The following is a 19,637-nucleotide window of genomic DNA, read 5'->3' on the forward strand; positions in this document are numbered from 1 at the left end:
TAATTGCTCCGGTTTTGCTTGAACTGCAGCAAATAACCCTTCACAAATTTTGTAATTGCTCCGGTTTTGTTTAAACCGCAGCAAATAACCGTTGGACAAAATTTTCTTAAAAACCCGCCAGTTTTTTTTTTCACAAATCCCTTCTCAAATACGTATTATACAGGACTCTGCTTTGTTCCTCATTGAAAAAACGCTTCATTTTCATCTTCATCTTCATTTGCTTCGTTCCTCTTCTTCATCTTCACAAACATATAAGATTAAGCATCAAGATTTGTGTTCGTTTCTTGTGTTCATCTTCATTTTCACAAACGGTCATTTGCTGATGTTCATCATTCTTGTTGTTGTTCATCTTCACAAACAGTTTCTGAAGGTAAATCCTTGCTGCTGTTCTTGTTCATCATCAAACTTCAAACTTCGAATTTTCATAAATCCCCTACTATTCTTCTACTGTGTTCTTGTTCATCATCATCATCATTCTTCAATCATACTTAATGTGAATGGGATGTACAGGGCATAATGATAATAATAACATACATGATGCCTTAAAAATCACCTCTTTGTTCTAGTTTTTTTACCGTCATCATGAGTTGAAAATCAATTAATATCACAAAAATAAAAGACAAAAATTCATCTTCAAAACTCACAAATTTAGTAATTTAGTTAAAAATGTGGTTTGTTAATTAATTATTTGCATATTTAGTAATTATTTGTGAATGTGGTTTGTGTGTGGTTTGTAAATTAGGTTTAAATTTGTCATACTTTATGAATGTGTATGTTGTTGTTTTTAAGTTTTAAATTTATCATATATATCATATTTTGTTATATTTTTAAGTAATTTCTTCATTTTATTTATGAATGTGTGTGGTTTTTAAGTTTTAACTTTATTGTAATTTTTTTTCTAGTTTGTAAATTAGGTTTAATTAGGGTTGTTTATGGTTAAATGAATGAGTTGTTGATATGAATGTTAATTAGTTGTCCAAGTTTATGAATGTGATTTTATTTTTATTGTTTTTATATGTTGTTAATATATATATATATATATATATATATATATATATATATATATATATATTAATTATGGTTACTACAATAAACATCATTTGGACAGTTTAAAAAATATTGTATTATTATTTGGGTTAATTAGTTTGAAATGAATGATTATTACTTAATTTTGTGGTTAGTTAGAGTTCGTTAAGTATATATGTTTAAAAGTTGTGTATTAATTTTGTTTTGAATCAATTAATCACACTAATTAGGATGACAAAAGATCGTTCTTGGATGTATGGAAGCATTGAATCGTCGGAATTTATTGATGGCGTATTAGAATTTTGTAGTATTGCGGTTGAACATCAAGTTAGGACGGGGGAGTTGGTTTTTATTGCCCATGTCTCAGTTGTGGCAATGTATCAAAGGTAGATAGTGTTGATCTCTTTAAGGAGCAGATACTTCGACGTGGGTTTAGGCCTCAATATCATGTTTGGGTTTGGCATGGTGAGGAGGGAGTTTACAAAAAGAAAAGTATTGTTGAGGACGTCAATAATGTGGCCGATGTCAATGAGGATGTAGTAGATCATGTTGATGGGTATGAGACAGATGAAGAGAATGTCGATGAGGATGTGGATCGTGTTGATGAGATGATGGAGGGAGTCGAGGATGAGTTAGGAAAACGTCCTCGTATTTTTGACTTGTTGACAGAGGCTTCTCAAAAGCCTTTGTACCCTAGATGTACAAAGTTCACCAAACTAACAGCAGTGTTGACAATTTTCAACATTAAGTCAAAGTTCAATTGGAGTGACGCTAGTTTCACAATGTTATTAGAAGCGTTAGGTGAGATGCTTCCTGAGGGAAATGAACTTCCAAAGTCGACATATTATGCCAAAAAGCTCATGTGTCCTTTCGGCTCAGAGTACCAGAAGATTCATGCGTGTCCGAATGAATGTGTGCTGTATCGGAATGAAAACGAAAACTTAGAAGAGTGTCCTAGGTGTGGGTTACCACGCTACAAGCGTAAAGGGGCTCAGCATGCTAAAGGGCCCTCGACTAAGGTATTGTGGTATCTTTCAATAATACCTAGATTCAAGCGCTTGTTTTCTATAAAGAAAGATGCGTTAAATTTGAGGTGGCATGCAGATAGGGTGAAGAAAGGTCACTTGCTCACACATCCATCTGATTCTCTGGAGTGAAAGAGTATTGATAGGTTGCATAAGACTTTTGGGGATGAGGTTCGTAATTTAAGGCTCGGACTGTGTACGGATGGAATGAACCCATTCGGCAATCTTAGTTCTCAACATAGTACTTGGCCGGTACTTTTAGTGATCTATAATTTGCCACCTTGGTTGTGTATGAAGCGTAAGTACATAATGCTTTCGCTTCTTATCTCGGGTCCTAAACAACCTGGCAATGACATAGATGTGTATCTTGCCCCTCTCGTTGAGGATTTGAGAAAGATGTGGGATGAAGGCGTTTCAGTGTTTGATGCATATGCTAATGAGGAGTTCACCTTGCGTGCAATGCTTTTATGCACCGTTAATGATTTTCCGGCATATGGCAACTTATCGGGGTATAAGAACAAAGGGAAGAAAACATGCCCAATATGTATCGATGACATGGAATCCACGAGGATTCCTAAGTGCAAACACGTATTCATGCACCATCAAAAGTTCCTCCCACGAGACCACCAATATTGTAAGAAGAAGAAGTTGTTCAACGGGGAGGTTGAGGACCGTGTAGCTCGTCGACCGTTGACCGGTTATGAGGTTTATGAACTGGTTAAGGGAGTTGAGACTGTATTTGGTAAAACGGGGCAAGTGCAAGGGGGTGAAGACCGATTATGGAAAAAAGAATCAATCTTTTGGAAGATTCCATATTGGAGAGATCTACTGGTTAGGCATTGTCTTGACGTTATGCATATAGAGAAAAATGTATGCGATGCCATGCTCGGGACTCTCATGAACATTCCGGGTAAGACAAAGGATGTTAGGGTCGTGCGAGATTGGTTTGAATGTAAGGGTCTTCGTCCGGAGTTGTGGGCACATGTTAAGGTGAGTAAGAAAAGAAATAGAGCTGATGAAGTTGGTGGCAGTAAGAAGAAGATGAGTAATGACAAAGTTTATTTTCCTCCAGCTTGCTACACATTGTCCAAAGCAGAGAAGCGGACATTTTGTGAGTGTTTGTATGGCATTAAGGTTTCGTCTGGGTACTCATCCAACATGAAGAGATTTGTGAGCCTAAATGGTGAGCTGAAGTTGGGAAGCATGAAATCTCACGATTGCCATGTAATGATGCAAGTGCTCTTACCAATTGCAATCCGTGGAATACTGCCAAAACATGTGAGATATGTATTACCGAGCTATGTTCGTTCTTCAACACAATTTGTAGTAAAGTTCTTGATCCCTTTAAACTTGATGCACTTCAACTCGACGTGATTGTAACTTTATGCAAGCTTGAGATGTATTTTTCACCTTCTTTCTTTAACATAATGGTTCATCTTATTGTCCATCTCGTTCGTGAGATCAAGCTTTTGGGTCCATTTTTTTAAGGTGGTGTTCTCCTTTTGAAACACACATGGGTGTTTTACAAAACAAGGTGAGGAATCCAGCACAACCCGAGGGGAGTATGATTCAAGGCACTGTTAAGTTGCGATTTTATGCGTTTTTAAGCGTTTTTGTCAATTTCGCGCGTAAAGTAGCTCAAACTTGGTTTGTTATGCACGAAACTTGGCGCACAACACTATTTGGTATATATTATTGTGTTGAAGTGGTTAGAATTGAAAATCATAGTCATATGCTAGAAATTACGTGTTAAGTTGCGATTTTATGCGTTTTTAACCGTTTTTGACACTAACATCTATTTTCTCTTAGTGCTTTCAACAACCTTCTTCTTCCGTTGAATGCGGCTACTACGCGCTAAAGTACATGGACGATATTAAAAAATCCGTGAACGAGTTTGGAGTCGAAAATATAGATGTCGTAAGTATTTGTTACGTTCTTAAATAATAATTGGTAAAATCTAATGTTTATATATTAATCTTTTATTTTTATATTATATTATAGGTTTTAAACGACATTCCGAGGGAAACACGCCATTTGAGAAGTGGAGAGATGCGCGAATTAAAAGACAAGATTGCCGCGTATCTTGCTAATTTTTGTCCTTGATAAATTGTAATTAGTATAGATTATTTTTTAGGACTTTAATGTATATTATAACTTTAATGTATATTATATATATATATATATATATATATATATATATATATATATATATATATATATATATATATATATATATATATATATATATGTATATATATATGTATATTTGTATATATATATATGTATATATATATGTATATATATATATATATATATATATATATATATATATATATATATATATATATATATATATATATATATATATATATATATATATATGTACGTATATAATATAATATTATATTATTTATACGAGCGAGAGTTTATTATTACAAAGAGATTATTGTTGATTATTTGTGATTATCATTGGATTAATCATTGTTATTACATTGTATTATTATTGGATTATTATAAGGATAAAACGAAAAAAGAAAAAAAAATAGAAGTATTTGCTGCGGTTTTGTTTTGACCGCAACAAATAATGCCCTTTTTTGCTGCGGTTTTTAACCGCAGCATTTAAAGTAGGACATTTGCTGCTATCACTATTGCTGGGGGCCAAAACCGCAGCAAATAATGGCCAAAAAACCGCAGCAAACGAGGTTTTTTCCACTTGTTTTGCGCACCGGTGGATGAGTAACCAATTGGGTAGTCTATGCTCGTGTGTGTTGCCTGAAGTGTAAGCACTGATGGATCAACTGGGCCTGGTATCGCCATGATCGCTGTTACATACATAAGTGTTATAAAAATCATATAAATATTACGTGAATCAACATGATATTACAAAATATTAAAAAAACATACTTTGTTGACCTTCGAAGGCATGTTTTCTTATTATGACCACTAAATCCACAAAAGCTACACGTGTTACAAGGACGCGTCAGGGTGCATCCATTTCGTTCCGTATACGAGTTGATCACGGACGACCCTTTCCACGCTTTGTTGAGGGATCTGGAACAACTGTAGGACCGTTCCAAGGATTGCAGGTGAACATGTCTGGAACAGGCATGAAAGTCTTCTTATATGTCGATACGTATTTTGTAGTGTGAAACGAAGGGTCTACAAAAGCATCGTACGATATGTTACGAGCTCGACATACTGCAAGAACATATGAGCACGGTAATGATGTTACTGTCAGGTCAACCATGTAGGATTTTCCACCTTTTCCTGCTATCCTGTTGCCACAATAAGATCAGCAACAAATTCAGAAGTAAGGAGCGGATGGTCGTCACTGTAATGTACTGAGCAATCTTGAATATGACCCTTATATCGCACAATCTTAAATGATCCTGTTGCGGTCATAACAGCTCGCATCCTCCATTCACAACCTATATCCTCCGCATTAGTGCATTGGATAACGTACTTTGAAGGCTCCGACTCAATTACACGGAAATTTCTATTGTTAGAAATCGCCCATGCTTTAACATTCTTCTTAAGGTGGATAATGATACACAACATCAGATCCAGTATAACGTACTTCCCCACCCCAATACATTATAACGGGATAATGATCCATATTCTGCAAACACAAACATGTTTTTCATGTGATTTCACATACACTTTATTGTTAATTATGAGTAAAGGAAGTGTAAATGTGAATACAAGAATTTCTCATATTAAGGTATTAGAACACTCATTAGAACTTTCAATTCAAATATAAAGCTAAAAATACCATGAATATATACTAAAACCATTAAACTAACCCAACAAAGTAATAAACTTTCATTGAAGCATTTCATCAACACTTTATATGCATACAAACCAAATCATAAAATTCAACTACAAATGTGTAAAACGTAAGCTTAAATCATGAAATCAAGAGAATGTAACAAACAATCAATGTATTTATAACTTCAAATGACAACAATAATGAACAAAATATTCAATTTGCAAATTGAAATAAATTAGGGTTTATATTAATAATTTAAATGATGATGAAAATGAACAAGTAAAGAAGGAGAAGATGAGAATGTAGTTGATTAATTTAGTTGAATGAGAGGAATTGTGAATATGAAGTAAATGAGGATTGAAGAAATTTTTTTTAAAAGAACAACCGGCAGCCACTTGAAAACGAAGCAAATGAAATGAAGTGAAAAGAACAGAAACTGGCGTTTTGTACAGGTATAAAACCGCCACTTCAAGTGGCGGTTTGCTTCTAATTAATTTTTTTTTTAAAAAAAAAAACTTAAATTCATCTAAACCGCCATTTCACCTAGCGGTTTTGTTCAGATTCCGAAACAAAACCGCCATTTCATGTGGCGGTTATATTAAAAAAAAAAATTTTAAAAACTCTTCATACGTGGACGGTATTGTGGGAAATACTTTCTCATAATACCTAAAGTGGGAATTAATTTTTTTGGGGCAATATTATGGGAAAATACTCACACTCTATATATGGCCTTTTTAATATTTAAAGCTAAATTTAGAAATTTTTGATATATTCAAGGAAAAGTGTTATATAATAGTATAGCACATGATCTAACCCAATTTATTAGGGCAAATGATTGGGTTTTTTAAACACTCCTACCCCAAAGACAAAGGATAAAGTAACATTGATAAAGAATTTATTACATCATTTGTATGTTGTGTTGTACTAAGCCAAAAACTTTCTTTCACCTTTATTGCATTATTTGAAAGCCACATTCCATCTTTCGAAAAAAAAAAAAAAAAGTAACAAAAAATTAAAATACCCTCAATAAGCTATACTTTTTTGGTAATTTTTATTGGTTGGTATATTTGTGGTTTTCTAAAACTAAAGTATATATTATTTTTGGGATTAAGGAGATATCTTTTCTTTTAACTCAAAGGTTTAGTTTGTTTCAAAAAATTCCATACGACGACAAAGCATCCATCTTCCACTTTTTGAGCCTAAATTTGATTTGTTTTAGACATAGTCAATGGATAAATTGATTGTTGTTTATCATCAATTGTTCTTACTTTGATATGAAAAATTGAAATTTGTTAACATAACATACATAATAGACAAAGGAATTATTGGACTTAATTGCATGCTAAATTAAGATTCACAAACAAAATATTCTTTGTTCTTATTTCAAGTATTATTCATGAATTTATGATAAAATTGTTTTATATACAATAATAAATAGTATTTAATTAGTTGTACTGATGATTAACTAGCGTAATTTTTTGTGGTTATCTAAGAGTTCAGTAGAAACTATGTGAAGGATTTGTGATATCAGTAGGCCTAAATAGAAGTTAAAAATTTAATTTGGGTTTTTGGCATGCACATTTGGGTTTGGCACAAAGATAATTTTTGTGGTTAAAGAGAAAAATTGGGATTAAGGATGAAAAAGTAGGTAGCATGGCTTTGTAATTATGAAGTATGCAAAATGATTTAGATGTCTACATCATGGAAGTATTTAAATTAGTGTGAGATGATGTAAGTATTCAAAAGTTGATGAAGCTTTAATACGAAAATATGGAACAAATAAGCAAAATAAAAAAAAAGTAAATAAAAATAAGCGTTTTTGCCTGAATCTAAGGTCAGAATAGTTCGCAGTTACTAACAGCGAATAAAAAAATTGGTCAAAAAAAATCAAAATTGTTAATTCGCAGTTAATAACTGCAAACAAAAGGGAGACAATGTCATAACATTAAAAAAAAAACTAAAAACATGTTTGTTGGCAGTTAAAAAAAGTTCCATTTCTTCTAACAGTATGACATTGTATTCCTTTTATTCACGGTTGTTAAATGCGAATAACCAATTTTAATTTTTTTGACCAATTTTTTTATTCGCTGTTACTGACTGCGAACTAACTTGACCTTAGGGTCGGACATAAAAACGCTTACTTTTAGAATTAAGTTTACCCAAAGCTCATCCTTTTATTTTTTTTTATTAAAATTGTTTATTTGTTTCACATTTTCGCTTTAATATTATATTTGAAGATTGGCGCTTAAGCCCAAGTTCTTAACTTCCCCATCTTGTTCTTAATTGTGGAGCTTCCAACTTTGGATATCTCAAGCTTGTTTAATATGTTCCATTCTAAAAGTGAAAGTATGTAGTTATTCTTCTAGTTAGTGCTCAATTTTTTGTTAGCATTTAGCAATATTTAGGAATGACAATCGGGTGAAAGGACCAAATTTTCATACAAATGTACAAATAGATACAAATATGTTGTTTTGACAGAGACCCATCTTATTAAATATTCTTATAGATAATGAATTGTTTTGACGATAAGATTACTATTCATTATTCTATATACTAAAGTAAAGACTATCTGATGATACGTGTCGGCTTTTGGTAAAAAAAATTTCGCTTAAATTAACTTCTCACATGCACTTTCTTATAATTTTATTGTAGCTTTCAGGACAAGATTACTATACATTAATGCATGCTGTTGCAATTCTATATGACTGTTAATTTTGCCTATTTAAGACACGTCTTTCTACATAAACCAGCATCATGGATATGAATTCCTGGAATTTGATTTATTGGAGGTCTTGATTGGTATATTTTTTTTAATTGCTGATGGTTTATTTAATCGGTAAAATTGATTTCTTTATTCAAATTGAGGCGAAATAAGCCGTACTTAGAGATGGACGATATCTAATACGTATTAATGCGTGATCGATCATATATAGTTGTTTTATGGGTCAAAAGTAGGCAAAAACTATAAATTTTAATATGTGATGATTATAATAATATTGATACTTTAACATACAATATTTATACAAAAAAAGTGGTTCAATATTTATAGTTGATAAAAGTTCTTTTAAGTGTATCCATTTCACTATATTCATATATCGTTTAAGTTTATTTTTCATCGTAATGTATATTATGGTAAACAAATTTATATTTCAAATTGCGTACCAATATTAATTTTTTTATCTTATACATCTCTATTGATATTTTATTTATTTATCTATGTAAAAGTATTAAATAACCCTTGCTTAGCATGGGCAATCACCTAATATCACTTGTGGGGTGATTTTTTTAGTTGTAGTTTAAACTTGAAAACATATGTCACCCTTTTAATAAGATATGTCACCTCTGAAATGATATATGTAGTGTTATTACTTGATTCTACATAAGGCATTAATAACTAGGTACCCAACATTAGGGGCAACTAAGACGTGCTCGTAACATTATATTTAAAGATAAAAAAGTTTCCTCTTTTAAGTAAAATAATTCTAGACAAAATGTATTGTAACATTATATTATATAACAATTTTACAAAGAAATCACTTAAAATTGTTGCTCGAAACCGTACCTGAATAACACTATTTAGTATTTGAGGTCCCTTATCTCAGGGGGCCCTAGGCGGTCGGCTACTCGGGATACCCTTAGAACCGGCATTGCTTCAATGTAATTTTCCTATAATAAATTATAGCCAAAAGAGTGAACATGTATCAACTTTCAGCATAAAGCTTTTATATAACACTTTTTTTTTCTCTTTTAGCGATCTTCTTTGTAAAACATCTTCAACCAAGCTAAAATTTAAAATTTAGTGAAATAAAAATAAAAATATTAATTAAATAAATAAATTCAACCCAACGTGCAACTGGGCCTACGTCGAGTCATACAAAACGTGTGATCAAATCCATTTTTTTTATTTTTCTTTTTTATATTTAATATTTAATATTTTAATTCAATTATTATTAATAATTTTAGTTTAGTAATAATAAATTTTGATTTTTTAAACTAAAAATAAATTCAAAGATATTTTCATAATTTTATTAAAAAAATTAATAACACAATAAAAAAGGTAAAGATTAGCTATGTTTTGTAGGTAGTCATTGGTGCGTGATTTAAAGGGTGAGTAGATTGAGTTGGTGGTGAATAGTCAGAGTTGTTATTGTTGACATACTTGGGAGAATTTGATATTTTTTGGTAGGCAGAAGGAGATGGACGATTGCAATATAAAACCAATCGACCTTCTAAAAAGTGGTATTTAACCTTTAACTAAAACAAAACTTAATTAACTTAATTTTAGTAGTATTATGTTTTAGTCAACTAAAAAAGAAAATAGAAAATAGAAAATAATTGGACTACATAAGAACTACCTTCTAACCACTAAATTCTAATTTCAAGCATTACTACCAACAATGAAAAATAGAAGTTTCACTTAGTTTTACTTATTACATTATGTCTATTGTTTATCCTTTATTTCCTTTAATTATATAAGTTTGCTATCACTAGCAATTTTATAGAGACATAAGTTTACTAGATAAATAAATTATTCTCACAAGAAAAATTGCACGTCCAGTCTTCCATCTCAGAAGTAAAAAAGCTACTCTTGTAAAAGACTATCTCTTAGTGAGATGACCTCGAACAAAATGCTCATATTCTCATAATATGTATTAGATGAGTTATTTAACTTATGTATAAGACGCGTATCTCATTGAAACCGCTCATACAACAATTTGTGCAAGAAAAAAACCTACCAGAAACTGTACATTCTAATAGTATCTTGTGCAATAAGCCTACAACTATAAGACAACATTTCAAATGAAACAAGGCCTTCGTATAGTGCTATACACTCATCAAGATTGAGGAATCAATTGTCCTTGCAATTTCTCGAGTAGTTTGACGATAACCTACCCTGTGACTGGAAAAAGTCCAAAGGTGTTCCGGGGCCAAATGAGCGTCTAAGGGAAGTCGGTGAGTCTGACAACAGAGGCTCAAAAACTGGATTCCTGCTTTTCAGGTGACTTATAGACAAGGGTGAAACTTCTTTCTCGACCGACTTCGGCTGAGGTTCTATATTACCTAGTGATAAAATGGGGCCACCCAAACGCTCAGTCTGCTGCAGTAGGTTGATTTTACTCGGCCTGTATGTGAAACGGAAGTACTTTAAAGCAACTATTGGACCCATGCCTGCCACCACAATAAGCTGTAACAAAGATACAGATTTTTGTCAGCACAAAAAAGTAATTATTCGACAGGGCGAAGGTAAAGGTGTTCGTTGAGGATACACTTACAAACATAGTAATCCAATAAGACGGTTGCTTACACAATCGAAACATGATTGTGTACATTCCTGATGATGGGATAGCGCTGACGATAAGATTGATGATATAGAAGGCAAGAAGATTGCCCCATATTGCCAGATGCTGTAATACTGTAAAAGAACTAAAACAATGGAAACACAAAGGAGTTGGACAAGATGTACTTATTAAGGTAGAATTAAAACAAAGGAGACATTTGTACTCATTCAATTAATAAGGGAAGTTCACGTACTCCCTCCGTTTCCTTTCAGATGTCTCATTTGCTTTTGGGTTACTATTTATCAATCACTTTCAATTTGTATTTTATTCTTAATCCATGCATTAAAACATAATAAAAGGAAATCTTGTTTGATTTGTCTCAACATAAGGTTTATTAATATTTAGTTTTTATAATTTTTGATTATACACAATTATCGGCTATCCCTATCAAGTATTGAATTACTGCATTGACAAACGTGCAAAAAGCATATGAGACATTTGAAATGAAATAGAGGGAGCAGTATTTTCTAAAATAAGTATTTGAACGATTAAGCTCTCGGTAATTAGTTATACTATAACATCTTTGAGCGAGTAACAAAAATTTACCAGAAACAAACTTGTAAAGTTTCTATTTCTCAAGAACCAGCTAAATCATTTTCTGGGTGAATCACCCTCCCTAGACTTTTGTCCAAATTTCCTTGCCTATCAAACTATCTAACTTGGCCTTCATTGAAAGTCATAGAAATTTACTCCGAGCAGCATACAATAACATATCACAGCATAATATGTTCGTTTAGGGCTTACTTTGTTTCTAGTGCTACAACAAAAGCTTGCAACCATATGCATCCTGAAAACGCCACCATAGCTACCTGCTCCATTTCACTTTTCTCACCAGCATATGCATTTATGCTGATAATAAATACGACAATGGCCTGCAGATCAAATCAATGTGATCGGTTAAACACAAGCATGAACATGCTTATATAAGAAATTTGCTCAATGGATCAAAAGTGCTTTAACTACTACGTACATTCTTTGATGGAGCTGTAATAGAAATACAAAATTCTAGCCAATGCAATCTTGAATAGAATCATTACCCCAATGGCCAATGCCATAAAATGGTTCCCAACTAGACTGGGTTTTGGGAGGATGGATGTACACAACTCTATCCTTGTAATGACAACTTGTAATGACAAATAGGAAATTTTCGATTAACGCTTGATAGAAACATCATTGGAAATTTTGACACAGATACGTACTCCATTTGTCCTCCTGCTTTTGCTACAAATACTATTATAGTACGTCCCACACGGTTTGCTACATTACTTCTTTTGGACATGACCCCACCTACAATACCCCACTAGAACCTACAATTTATTCATCTCTCTAAGATTAAAACCTAAAAATCTTCAACTACAAGATGTGATCTCACCTATATATTTCACTAAAATACCCACTTTTCTCATTTTCCTTGGTTTGTGTGCAAACCCCCTAAGTAGCAAACTCAGGTTGTCTGAGAAGTACATGATTTAATGAGCCATTTTAGTTCAATATGTTATAACTGAAACCATAGAAGTATAAAACTTTGGCTCCATTGTGAATTATGTTAAATGTAATCTAAAGCGAATGCAATCTAAACAAAAAGATTTATGTCAGATATCTAATTCCTTTTATGTCACTTAACTAAGTATCAAGTGTGATCTAAGGCTTTCCTCGCATAGATGGCACAAAATGAAATGTAGGCAAGCAATACTTTTCTGTTGAATCTATTAGCATTTTGTCAACATTTGGAAATCATAGCATGGATGAACGTATCTCTGATAGTGGGATAGGAAGTGTAGTCATATGTTAAATCAAATCAGACTTAAAAAGTTATAGTTAACTAAAGTTCACACCAAAAATCGACAAAATTTCATTATTTGATCTTGACATGAATGGTCAGACATAATGGTATTTTGAAGAGTGCAATTTTCACAATGTCAACTCATCACCATGTGATTTCTCCACCACCCCACAAGTCCTAAGACAGCGTGGAATAGTTCCAACAAAATTATGCCATGATCTTCATCTAACCATGAATCAATTGCTACTAGATCGGCACTTTGTAGCAGAAATATGGTGCTAATATATGCTGTTGGATTTGGTTGGAGAAGGAGATTGGCGATGAGGCAAAATTCAGACCTCGCTTCTCTTTGAGTCCTAACAGCCTTCGACCCATACACACCCAATATCTAACAAGAAAAAGGAAGCAACAAACACTGTACTTTGAGAATTTCTACACATTCCATTACCCCTGGCTCCCACCTAGGAAACCTTATCCTTGTAATAATAAAGAGATTGATTTGAAGCGACCCTTTGTCCCAATGTTATCATTCTGTCATTTTAGGGAATGCATATCAATCCAGCCGTCAAGATTTTCATTCGCCAACTGAAAAGTAAACTTAGTATTTTAGGTTCTGTTGGTGACAATACATTTCTTTGATGCAAATCCCTTGATGTAGAAATCATTTCACAGCTATTGATGACCTTAACAAAATAAAAGAGATCCTTTTCAAATAAAAAGTGCTCATTTGTAGTAAACTCTGATCTCTGGAGTGTGACACCTCAAATTAAACCATAAACCCAATAAAATAGAATTTTCCGAAATGACAGAATTCCAAAATTCCCCACCCGACCTTTCACCAAACAAAATTCCAAAATTCCCATGAGACCACGACAAAGCACTGCAAGGTGAGTCTATCCAGTTGCATTTGCATTGGCTCATTAATGGCTCCACCACATCAGTTTGTATTTTACATCATAAGCTTCAACAAATGAGACACTGTGATAACTTGGGTCAAAGGGTCCAAGGGCATTATCGACATTTCACATTTAATTTGTCTTTGTATTTTGTTAGATAGATAGTTGTTACTTTTGTGTTGTCTTTTGGGGCTTAGGCTATATATAGAGCCACCCTTGTAATAATTATTTAGCTTTTTGAATATTAATAAGAAGGAATTGGTCTTTTGGGAGTTAGTAGACAGACTCGCAGTGTCCATACTATCTAGTTTCGATAACAGGTCCGACTGATCTATTACAGATGGTATCAGAGCGGTACGATTCTGGTGATCGGAGACTCGCCGATGACGGCATAATATTAGAGACAGACTACTTAAAGCTATTGAAACAATATAACTTGTTGACTATAGCATTACGCAAACAAATATGGAAAACTTTGAAGATATGAAAGAATTGGTCAAATGTTTCAAGACTGCAAAGAACACGTTCCCTGTATTGAACAAAACACTATTTGTGAAGATTCAGGGTTTAATGAAGAGATTGAAGGCAAAACAGATTTGAAATTTAAAGAGGAGATGGACGATAAAAGTGTGCAAATAATGGAGAAGAAGCATAAAGAATATAGAATGGCTTAAAGAAAAAAGGTAATAAAGAAGAAACCAGGAATGGGAAAAGAAAAATTCAAAATAAAAAAGAAGAGCAAAATGTATATGAGAAAGAGGAGAATGAAGAAAAATAAAGAAACCATGGAGAAACACAACAATGGAATTAAGAAAACAAGAACAAAGGTTCAAGAAAGAAGAAGCACGGGAAGAGAGAGGATTTTAGATACTCATGATGGTGGTTCTGGGGGTGGTCCGGGCAGGTGGCGCTGGAAAAAGACAAAGACGACAACGACACTGAAAGGGCCGTCGACAGGCGAGAATTTGGAGAGTATGGCTGATATTTCTGAGGTTTTTGTAGGGTGTGAGAAATCTTTAAGAAAGGAGAAAGGGGTTTATAGAAATATCCACTAAATTGGTCGGTCGAAGCAGAAGGCAACCGAAATTAATGGTTGGTTCACTGGTGTAGGGAAGAAAGAGAACATAGGAGGAAACCTAGATCCTGGGCGATGATGAAGCCCTAGATCAAAGACAGCCTTCACTGTCGAGGGGGTGGTTTTTCAGACTTCATGGACGAGGAGGTCGATAGATTAAAATGGCTGGCCGACGGCGTCTGGAAGAAGGAGGAAAAGGGTGTAAATGTCGGAAACTTTGAGCGACTCACCGTGAACTACTTCGGCGGTGGGGTGAGTTTTTGTAAAGGGGTTGTTATGTTCTTAGGGTTGGAGTTTGAGGAGAGAGAGAAAATTAAAGGAGAGAAGAAGGGAATTGTGAAGGGGGCAGCCGAGAATCGTGGAGGGCTCGCCGGCGCCGTGAGGACTACAAAAAGGGTCGAGAATGGCGGCAGGTCATCGGCGTGAGAAAGAAGTGGGCTGATTCTTTAAAAGTTCATGAGAGGGAAGGTGAGAAATGGTATTTGAAAAAGCCTTTGGGAACTTGGCCTAGAAAAATGAAGGGGCATTTGGGGTTCCAAGGTGATGATGTCGCGGTTGACATCATCATTTATGACATCATCAAGGCAGATTTGAATGGGGATTATTTTGCCCTTCTTCAATTAATTGTGAAAAGGACCCAAGTTTTAAGCCCAAGAAATTGGAAGATTTTCAGCGCAATTAAAAATACTTGAAATATAATTTTTCGCAACCCACTCACTTCTTTAACCCATCTCTTCAAAACCGTCAATTTGAAAATGCTAGAGTTGGAGTCAAATACAATAATGGTGGATGGCTCACATTCGAGGACAACCTACTGGACACACAAGGCTAATTTTTTATCCACCTTGAGGGCAAGGTGGAACTTCAGGCTGTCGGTAATGTGATAACTCGGGTCAAAGGGTCCAAGGGCATTATCGACATTTCACATTTGATTAGTCTTTGCATTTTGTTAGATAGATTAGTTGTTACTTTGTCTCGTCTTTTGGGGCTTAGGCTATATATAGAGCCACCCTTGTAATAATTATTTAGCTTTTTGAATATTAATAAGAAGGAATTGGTCTTTTGGGAGTTAGTGGAAAGACTTGAAGTGTCATACTATCTAGTTTCGGTAACGGGTCCGACTAATTTGTTACAGACTCCCAAGAAACAGAATTAAAAAAGCTCAGAAAGTCAGTTGCAAATTGCAATGCTGGTGAGTTTTAATGAGAGTCATAGCCACACTGAAAGTTGCAGAGGCTTGTACTATAGTTTCATTACCTAGACTTGATATATGACTATTTAGCAATGTAACATGATAGCTCTGGTTCAAAAGTTTACCACTAAAGACATCTGATGTCTAAGAATTTCTCAACATAAAGTGCTACATAAGCATATATTCAAAGAATGAGAGTTGAAAAGTATACATGGAAAAGAGACCGTCCAAACCAACCAGCAAACGTACTTGGATTCAGAAGCCTGTTACAAAAAAACCATCGCTTAGAGGATAGCCCAAAAAGATTTATATTTTAGACACACTTAACTCATTAAATATAAAATGCCAAAAAGGTCAGTTCAACGTCATTGCTAAAACATGAAACAACAGTTCATGGTTTAGGATCAAACCCTTTCAAATGTGCATTTTTAATTTCTTTGGCTATTTATAGTGAACATAAGAATCATCAGCAGATCACAAAGAAGGCATTGTAGTAGGGGATTTTAAAAGTTTGTCTTTATTCATTGAATTTGAACCATAGAATTTACAGCTCATCTTCACAATCAGAATTAACCAGACAAACATTATATTGCAGTTTTAGAAAACATAAAATTCATGATCCAGCAGAAAAGCACATACCTTCCAGCTTGACAGTAAAATAAGATCTGAGGATGCTGCATCACTGTCCTCTCACTTAGATCTTTGTCGAGAACACTAACTAGAACAGGGACACTTGTGTAGAAGACATTATATGCCATCAAACTAACAGAATTGAAAAGGCTAGTTCCTGATATTCCTGAAACGAAAGAGAAACTGAATGTTCTTGAAGAGTTAGGTATTTAGTATAGAAGTAAGCTAAGTAAAAAGGATAAAGATCATAAAATTTAGCCTTGGATGACATACAAGATTTGTATAAAGCAAATAATGAGGGACTTGTAAAAGGAGTATTGTGATAGAAATGCTGTTCGGTTGTATGAATAGCGTCCATGCACAAGAATCAATCTCTTTAAAAATCGAAATTCTGCAGTCAAAAGTTTTCTTGTGAGACAACATTATATTTGACACAACCAACTAGCTATACACAGGTTTAATATTGAAAAAAGAAACAAGATAAATAGACACATTACAAGTTAAAATCCAGGTACAGTAACAATTTTGCAGCAAGAAACTCAGAAAATTAAAGTGTTTCTGGTAGCTCATGTACCAATTATTCAGTACATCTACTGAATCATGGATAGAAAGTAAAAGTGAAGGTGAATTAGTTGAACTTATAGTATCTGGCTAATAAAGTAAAGTAAGTGCTTTTAGTAACTTGCAGGGCTTATTAGGAAACCGAAAGTGAAATGGTTGAAATTAAAATGTTTAGTTAATAAAGACACCAACTTGGACATAGCAATGGTTCATAGAAAGAGAAATCGGGGAGTTGTTTGGATAAGTCATTATTCTTTATACTAGCCACAGGTTAAATGAGTACGGATAAGTCAAGGAAAACAAGTCTCCGTTGAAGAAACTCCCTGCAACAATCAAGCCAATCCGGTCATTGACTATGTCACTTGGATGACACAAGAGCCTGTGCAAGTGTCCTACTGAGCTTTTATGTGAGTACATTTTGGAGTGCTCAGGATTTGATAAAGGTGATCGAGGTGAGACAAAGCTTCCAAGCAGAATAATCGACATAAATTTGGAAGTATTTCTAAAGGTTCTTCCAAAATAAGATCTTACTCTCTAAGTATCTTTGTGTTATTTAAAGAGGGGTTTTTCGCAAGTATTTCTCTCCTATTTTTAAAAATCCCAGCAGAATACAATTAAATCCATCCAACACTAATATTGATTTGCTTCGCATGGTGTTGATCCAGAGAAGTTGGATCATCTAATGTATTTTAGGGACACCAAAGAGAAAAGAAGCTACGCATTTTTTTTTCATATTTTGTAAATCTAAAAATCTTTTTTTAAGAAAACGCAAAAAACTCAAACAATCTCTCATTTTTTGAAAAAGGAAAGAAAGACTGGGTCATAGTTCTTAGTTATATCTGAATAACGTAAAATGACTCATTAAACTACGTGCACTTTCAATGTATGTGAAGCAACAGAAGGTGTTTTCCATTGGTTCCCCTTCCCCCTTTTGACCCACCTAAGGAGGAGACTTTCTAGGGAAATCAAGCAAAGGCCTACACTATAGACACTTCAATGAAATTGGGGAAATGACAAATTGTATACTTGGTTACTTGGTTGTAATAAAGTAAGAGCCTTTGTTTACTTGGTTGTCTTCGGGAATCTTAATATGGTGGAAAATTTTAGACTACGAGACCTAATAAATCTTTGAATACACATAGATGCAATATGTGTTGGAAGGACTAAAAAATAATGATCAGCTTTTTATGCATTGCTTAGTGAAGTAATGGAAATTTCTTTTTTACAAATTTTCGCGGATTTGGTGGCAATAGAAACCTCAAGAGGTTGCTATGCAGTTCTATGGTCTATATGGCCGGAAAAAAAAAATAGTGAATTTTTAACAATCGATTCTAGTCATTAGAAATTATTTGGGATAAGACAAAACTTTTAGACTTGTTATGGACTCTTTCAAGATTGTTATTTAAACAAGCTATGTATAAGAGAATGGAACATACTAATGTAAGTAGATAATTGAACTTTCTCGGAATCTCACATTCCTATAATGTAGTACTGAAGTTTCTCAGTTCATAAACTTTTCTTTATCAAAGAAAATATTTGGCCCTATGTAATATTAATCAACAATTAAGACAATCAGTTCCAATAATTATTCACATATATTTTCGTTACCATTCGTCCTAATCTATTATCCAATGTTACTACAAATTTCAATACTTCATGTAGTTCTTCACTCATGTTATCAACCCAATCTTCGGCCTACCTTTTCCTCTACTAAGCTCCTTAAAGTTCCACGTTCCAACCTTAACTTTTCTAACTGGTGCAAATTTCGATCTGCTTTGCACAAGATCCAATAAACATAAATGGTTTTGACTTCAATATTTGTGACTCCAATACCTTTAGCATTTCGAAATTTATCTTTTAAAAACGATTATATTTTGACCCAACTTGAAAACCTAACTAAATCCAATCGACCAAAAGTCAAGCAACCTAACTTGTGTTCCTAAATATTGGTGAATTTTTAAATTCTACATAATTATTTTCTAATTATCACCCACTACAGTTAAATAATTTTTATTATTTGAGTCAATATTCCACATTTATATGACTTAAGAAACAGTTTTTTACCAATACATTAAGAAAAATTCCTATTTAAATACAACATTAGGGTTTTCATGCAAATTATGCAACATTTGAATCATTTATATCCTTAATTACACACATGTAAAAACTATAAAAATTTGATATTTGAAAACTAAATATTGAAATGAATCTAATAAGATCCCACTTGAATGTATAATTTACAAGGTGGTGAGAAAACTTGAGATAAGGCTAACTAATGAATAGTGTAAATAGTACAGATATTGTATTTAATCATGAATTATGATGGAAGAAAATATTTTTT

At 33.4% G+C, this 19,637-nt stretch overlaps 1 protein-coding gene across 2 annotated transcripts in view; it reads right to left on the bottom strand.

Annotated features, from left to right (window-relative positions):
* Positions 1 to 10,441: 10,441 nt before the first annotated feature.
* LOC130802382 (phospholipid-transporting ATPase 2) overlaps positions 10,442 to 19,637 on the bottom strand; it is a 33,073-nt gene continuing 23,877 nt past the window's right edge. Inside the window, exons 20-25 of one of the 2 annotated variants that reach the window (XM_057666364.1) lie at positions 17,009 to 17,126; positions 16,745 to 16,918; positions 16,317 to 16,368; positions 11,904 to 12,031; positions 11,094 to 11,244; positions 10,442 to 11,005 (exon numbers count right to left, since the gene is read on the bottom strand). In XM_057666364.1, the coding sequence (XP_057522347.1) occupies positions 10,670 to 11,005; positions 11,094 to 11,244; positions 11,904 to 12,031; positions 16,317 to 16,368; positions 16,745 to 16,918; positions 17,009 to 17,126 (959 nt within the window). In that variant the 3' untranslated portion in view covers positions 10,442 to 10,669. Of the gene's footprint in view, positions 11,006 to 11,093; positions 11,245 to 11,903; positions 12,032 to 16,316; positions 16,369 to 16,744; positions 16,928 to 17,008; positions 17,127 to 19,637 lie in introns of both variants that reach the window. The other variant, XM_057666363.1, reaches the window with a different exon arrangement.

Source organism: Amaranthus tricolor, chromosome 16, assembly GCF_026212465.1.
Source record: "Amaranthus tricolor cultivar Red isolate AtriRed21 chromosome 16, ASM2621246v1, whole genome shotgun sequence".
NCBI lineage: Eukaryota > Viridiplantae > Streptophyta > Magnoliopsida > Caryophyllales > Amaranthaceae > Amaranthus > Amaranthus tricolor.